Here is a 6,654-nt window from a genome sequence, read left to right as displayed (position 1 = left end):
GGATAAGTTTCTTTGTGTTGAAAATAGAGGTGCTTTTTTTTTGTTTCCTGTGAAAAGACATTTCCCATGTTCTTGTAAGGTAAGAAAGGGAAACCCAAGCATCAGGCTGACCTTGATTGTATTAGACATAATTTTATGGGCCACCTTCATTTTTTTCCCACTTCATTCATCTTCTTTCCAAATGGAATAGTCCTAACCTTTAATTTCTCTTCATCCTCCAGTAGCTTCCTTCCAGAGACTGGTTTGACAAAACCTGCACTCTGGCCGTGGCTGCTGAGCTGTCGCTGCTTTCGTCTATCAGTGTTCATGACAGTGTCAGTTTTCTCTGTCCCATTTGCAATGCACTCGATTTGCTGTATTTCCCGTCTCGGCAAACCGAATGCAGGGTTTCATTGAGCTGTCCGTGGGGACACTCAGATCTGTAACCTGCGTGGTCACGGTTCGTTTGAAATCCATCCATGTGCATGAGTGGTTCAATTTGTTTCTTCTAATGTTCATTATCTTGCACTTGTCTATGCTGAATTTCATTTGCCATCTTGTCCAGCTCTCTGGTTCTGTAGGGCTGTCTGCGCTGCAGGGTAGCCCTTCTCAGACAAAGGTACAGAGGTGTCTGTTCTTCTAAGTGCTCTCCTGCTTAAGGAATTTGCTGTGGTGCTGGGTCTCTTGAGTTGTTTCCCAACCCACTAAGATGGCTCAACCAAAATGCTGTGTGATATTGGGACCAGTCCCTGGTCTCTTGTCCTCTAAAACTCCTAAAAGGAGCCTTATAGCAGAGAGAGAAACATGCCCAAGCCTAGTGTTAGAGGGTATCCAAACTATTTTACACAGAAGGATCTCAAGATCTGGGGATTGTCCAGTGCTTTGGATGAGATGTGAATGTGCCAGAATCTGCCTTTTCCAGGAGTTTTGGAGGGTTCCAGCACTCCTTCAGACAAGGCTGGGAGCATTTCACGGGTTCTTCATGATCTGGTCTATCAAATAGCTACCACAATTTGTTAAACTGCTTTTATTGTATAAATAATCCCCATTGCTTTATAAATACAATTTTACAGTTTCTAGGTTGTTTGCAAGCAAAATTTCATCTTGAAGAGTTCAGCACAGGCTAGGGCTGTGCCCGTCCTCCCTCCCTGTAGCCCTGGTGAATGCTCTTCAGGTGCTGACATTGCACTGACTCTGTGACCTAGGAAAGCTAGAGGAAAATTAAGAGAGGAGAGGGATGGTCCAGTTGTCTTGTGTGGGACTGGAGACAGTCACATGCAGTTTCCAGCTTTATCACGGACTTCTGTGAGACTGGGCAAAGCTGGGCAAGGCACAGCAGGGAACATGTTAAATCAACTGCCTTTGTGTTTGTTTGTGATAGCGATTGCCGAAAGGCTGAAACTGTTTTTCCTCAAAATACTGTGCTTCAGCCACATGGGCTGGAGGCTGCTCTCAAGCCCGCGTTGCCTGGAAGGGTTTCCAAATGCCTTCAGTCTTGCACGTTCTGCGTAACGAGTGATAAAGGGAATTTGGCTGTGCCTGTGCTATTGGGAACAGCAGCTTTCATCCCAAGCTCTGTCGGTAAGGATAGGGAGGCCTGCAATTTTCCTCGGAAACATTTATAACACCACACCTGTGAGGGTTTCCTGCTTTCCTTTCCAAGCTCTTGCCTGTCCTGCCTTCCCCCATAGTGGAGCCACTTCTAGACGTGTGGCAAACAGCCTGCCTTAGCATGTGTGCGTCTGAACTTATTACCTGTGTCTGAACATGAGTCGTCTGCTCTCCCTGATGCTTATCTCTGCTCTAGATGACAAGGGCTCCCCAAGGAGAGAAGAACAGCTGGAGGGGCTTTGACGAAAAGGCTTACTTGTCCTCAAAGCTGCTGAAGGCTGGAGAAGACCCATACCGCCAGCATGCTTTTAATCAGCTAGAGAGTGACAAACTCAGCAGCGATCGGCCTATTCGGGACACAAGGCACTACAGGTACTGTGCAGCCCTTGCTCCAAGCCATGACTGCTGCTGTTTTGTTCTACAGTGTTGACAAACTTTTTTTTTTTTTTTTAATTTCATCAGGGTTGGTCCATTACTTCACTGTATTTCATGGTTTATCTGGAAGGGTCTCAAATGTGCAGAGACCACTGACTAATTGGACCCCAACTTGTTACTTTTCTAACATCTCTTTTCCCAGGTCCAGGCATCATCTTGTTGTTTCAGCACAGCCCCTCCATTGCAGCTCAAATTGCTCATCTGACTCTTATTTTGATGAAACTAACGTCTGAATACAGTGAATATTTCATGGCTTGCAAGGTGTTCATAATTCTGTCCTTGTTTCACCAGGGGTGAATTTATTCTGCTGGCTAAACTCATCTTTAAATTGCTAATAGTGCTCAGGTAACTATTTTGTAGTGTCTGGAGTACAAAAAAACAATTTTGTACCTTGAAAACTGTAGGGTTTATAGTGATAGGATAGTGTAAAACAGCCTACTTCAATGGAGAAAAAAATAGAAGGAAACTAACCATGTCTGAAGTGCTTCTCTATCTGGGCTGGAACCTGGATGCTACCTAGGGCTGCAAAGCAGCACTGTGCAGCTGCTGGGAACGGGAAACCAGGCGGCTAATTTGATGGAAACTGTGAAAAGGATGTTGGGAGACATGGAGCTTTGTGAGCCTGCCAGCACTGACAGCCATCAGGGTGCTTTGTGAATGCAAGCAGTTGGGACTTTGGTTGTGAGATGAAAGTCTTGTGCTCCTGTTCCCCAGCCCAGTACTTGGGACTGGCTTCCCAGTGACTCAGAGGCAGCGGTGCTGTGTCCTGCGTTACTGACAAGTCTCCCTGCCATGCAGAATTGCTGCTTTCTGTTAATCTTCTGTCATGTTCTGGCCTACAAACAGCTCACTTCAAAGGTGAATTATTGTTTATTTTGACCTGTGGTAGCATGCAGAGCATGCTTTTTGTGAAAAGCCTCGTCTGGGCACTTCAGTCTGAAGAACAACATGTATGGGATTCCCTGGAAATGTATGGTGTATTGGGTTTGTGTGGCAAGATTTTGGTAGTGGGGGGCAACAGGGGTGGCTTCTGTGAGAAGCTGCTGGAAGCGTCCCCTGTGTCCGACAGAGCTGCGGGAAGCGTCCCCTGTGTCCGACAGAGCCAATGCCAGCCAGCTCCAAGATGGACCCACCGCTGGCCAAGGCTGAGCCCATCAGTGATGGTGGTAGTGCCTCTATGATAACATAGTTAAGAAGGGGGAAGAAAAAAACCTGCTCAACAGGGATTGCATCCAGAGAGAGGAGTGAGAATATGCAAGAAAAACAACCTGCAAACACCAGGGCCAGTGAAGAGGGAGGGGAGGAGGTGCTCCAGGCGCCAGAGCAGAGATTCCCCTGCAGCCCGTGATGCAGTCCATGGTGAGGCAGCTGTGCCCCTGCAGCCATGGAGGTAACGGGAGAGCAGAGATACACCTGCAGCCCTGGGAGAACCCCACACCAGAGCAAATGGATGCCCCCAAAGGAGGCTGTGACTCCATGGGAAGCCCATGCTGGAGCAGCCTGTTCCTGCAGGACTGCAACCCACAGAAGGCACCCAGGCTGGAGCAGTTTGTGAAGAACTGAAGCCCGTGGGAAGGACTGACATCAGAGAAGTTTGTGGAGGACTGTCTCCCATGGGAGGGACCCCACACTGGAGCAGGGGAAGAGTGTGAGGAGTCCTCCCCCTGAGAAGGAAGGAGCAGCAGAAATGTGTGATGAACTGACCACAACCCCCATTCCCTGTTCCCCTGTGCCACTGCAGGGGAGGAGGTAGAGAAATCAGGAGTAAAGCTGATCCCAGGAAGAAGGGACGGGTGGGGGGAAGATGTTTTTAAGATTTAGTTTTATTTTCTCATTATTCTTCTCTGATTTGATTGGTAATCAGTTAAACTAACCTCCCCAAGTTGAGTTTGTTTTGCCCGTGATGGTAATTAGTGGATGATCTCTGCCTGTCCTTATCTCTTCTCCAAACCTTTTGTTATATTTTCTCTCCCCTGTCCAGCTGAGAAGGGGAGTGGTAGAGCAGCTTTGGTGGGCATCTGGCATCCAGCCAGGGTCAACTCATCACATATGGCCATTTCAGCCCCAGCTTTGCAAGGATTCCCTTCAGCAACGGTGAATCCAAAGCAGTGTGTAATCAGAGCAGAAAAACCTTTTTCATGTTTCTTTCCTTTGCAGAGGTAGCAGTTTGGGAACGAGGGAGCTGGTTTTGAGTACCTTGTCTTGTAGCATGATTGGAATGGTTGCTGGGATGGCAGTTTAGGATGAGGACTTATTTCAGCTGGTACAAGTTACATGTGCAAAGCCCATCCTTGTGTCACAAATGAACCTGACTCTCTGTTTAAGGAGTAGAAAATCAATAGGTCACTAACATGTCACTTTCTCTTCAGGCACCCAAGCAGAGCTTGGGCATACTTGACTCCACATCATACAAGCTCCTTCTGACCTGGCATGTAGCTGGTTTTTTTGATCCAAAGCAAAGAGAGGGACAACTTTCAATCACAAACTTTGTCCTTGTCCTCTGTGATGCTTGTAATAATGCTGAGATCTTGTGAAGAGTTCCCCAAATAACACATATCCCAGTCTCTGCTGCTTTTCCACATCCTGATGTCTTAATAGATTTTATATGCATTACATCATGGAGTTATTTTGAAACAATAATAATTGTGGTATGTCTCCTGTCTGGTCTCAGGTTCTTCACTTTAGTCTTTATCAGGGTTTTTTATGTGTTTGAAAATTGCTGTAAGAAGCTGCTGTCCCCTTAATAAAATATTGCAATGAAAAAGTAATAAACCAGTAGGATTAAATGTGATGATGGAAACAGTAATAGGTTAGTAATAGCCATAAAAGAACAGTAAGTAAATGCGTAAGTACAACCAGCGGCTGTAGGAACTGAATTGTGTTCCTTCCCAGGATGAATTCAGTCTGTTCGTGACCTTGAGTTGTTAAAACATTAGGTGACAATTTCAGCTGTGGGCTCTTCATCGGGCAGGGAATTAGTGCAGAGTGACTGCTGTTTGACACTGTCTGGAAGTTAAGAAGGCAGACACTCTGGAGGAGATCAGCCCAAATCTGCCATTCCTGGTAGCTGCCAGAATTGGATCCAGGATTCACATCTGAGAGTTGTGAATCCTTGTTCTCCACAGGGTATGAGCAGCCCTGGTACAAGCTGATCCTGAGACAATCCGTGGTTCTGAATGTGAGAATGAATGTATATACCTAACATTACAAAGCCAGATGAGAAGATGGGAGGAATTGCTTTCCATTGCCAGCTAAGGTATGAGGGTTGAGCCTCAGCAGCTCCCTGCTGCAGATCACAGCAGTACCTGGTGTTTTCCTTTCTGTAAAGTCCAGTGTCCAAAGAATTTGAAGTGCTTTATGCTGCAATGCCTGGGTGCAGCAGGTCCATGCATCCTTAGGATGTGCATATCCTGTGCATGGATAAACAAGATTTACATGAATCCCAGGCCAATCCAGGGACTAGAGTCCACGATGCTGAACCTTTGTTCCCCGTGAAACCCATGTGCCCTCCTCAGCATGCAACATTGTCAGTTTAGGTATCACATCCTCAAAACTTTGCCTTTCAACAGACCAAGTTCTTTTTAAGCTCTGCCTGCCTTGGTGCAGGGACTGATGAGACCTCCCTTGCTGCAGCTCAACTGTGCTGTTTCTGGTTTTAGCATATTATTCTCTTCTCCTTTAGAAATTCTAGGTACATTGCTGCAGTGGCAGCTGCTGGGTGATGTTTGGCTTACACTTCTGCTCTCCCGTGTTGCAGGTGCACTTCTGTACGCTATGACACAGACTTGCCAGCTACCAGCGTCATCATCACCTTCCATAACGAGGCACGCTCTACCCTGCTCCGCACGGTGAAGAGGTTTTTTTTAGGGGGTGCTGGGCCCAAACAATGGTGCCTGGAAGGGCACTGGTGGAGGGTTGGGCATCTTCCTGCAGTTGGGTGAGCAGGGTGGCTGCAGCCCCCCAAGTGCTTGTGATTTGCCCTTGAGCTGGCCCACTAGGACAGGTAAGGGGCTTGGATTGGCAGTGTGGGTGTATCTTCAAAGACAAAACATATCTGCGGTTAGCTGCTGTATAGCTCCCATGGTGGGAATCATTAGCAGCAGGAAAGGGACTGCAGGGCCTGTGTCCACCAGTGGCAGCAGTCTGCATGAGCTTGGTTTGGAAGAGGGGGGGGACCAAAGGGCACATGGTGGGCTGCTAGATGCAACTGAGTGAAGGGGCTTAGGAAGGACTATGTTTCATAAATGGGATAAGCCACCAGCCCCCCACTAGAGCATGTGTTAGAGGAGCTGGGGCTGGCTCAGTGAGGGCAGGGGGCACAGCTCACAAGTCTTTCAAGCAGAAAGTGGTGAACTCAAAGTCTCATGGAGACCAAGCCCTTGCAGTCTGAGCAGGTGCTCAGAGTCACTTGCTGGTGAACAGTTGCTGAACCTGATGGCCCACCAGATCCTCCCTGGGGCTTTGTGCACAGACCCTGTTTTTTTTTCTGCAGGACACTTGCCATCTGTACCAGTGTCTCCTCATATCTGAGTATCATCAGCAATGGCCAGATCTAACCAAGTCAATAGGTGGCATAGGGCCTGTCAGCATCCCCAAACAGACCAGAGCATGCAATTATCTGTACCACAA

General features: G+C 47.5%; 1 protein-coding gene across 1 annotated transcript in view; it reads left to right on the top strand.

The window, feature by feature from the left end:
* The first annotated feature begins 1,786 nt into the window (after positions 1-1,786).
* GALNT16 (polypeptide N-acetylgalactosaminyltransferase 16) overlaps positions 1,787-6,654 on the top strand; it is a 34,145-nt gene continuing 29,277 nt past the window's right edge. Inside the window, exons 1-2 of the mRNA XM_010074386.1 lie at positions 1,787-1,962; positions 5,783-5,881. Of these exons, the coding sequence (XP_010072688.1) occupies positions 1,787-1,962; positions 5,783-5,881 (275 nt within the window). The remainder of the gene's footprint in view (positions 1,963-5,782; positions 5,882-6,654) is intronic.

Source organism: Pterocles gutturalis, unplaced genomic scaffold (assembly GCF_000699245.1).
Source record: "Pterocles gutturalis isolate BGI_N339 unplaced genomic scaffold, ASM69924v1 scaffold17952, whole genome shotgun sequence".
Taxonomy (NCBI): domain Eukaryota; kingdom Metazoa; phylum Chordata; class Aves; order Pterocliformes; family Pteroclidae; genus Pterocles; species Pterocles gutturalis.
The sequence above is the reverse complement of the archived record's forward strand: the minus strand, read 5'-3'. Positions and strand labels throughout refer to the sequence as shown.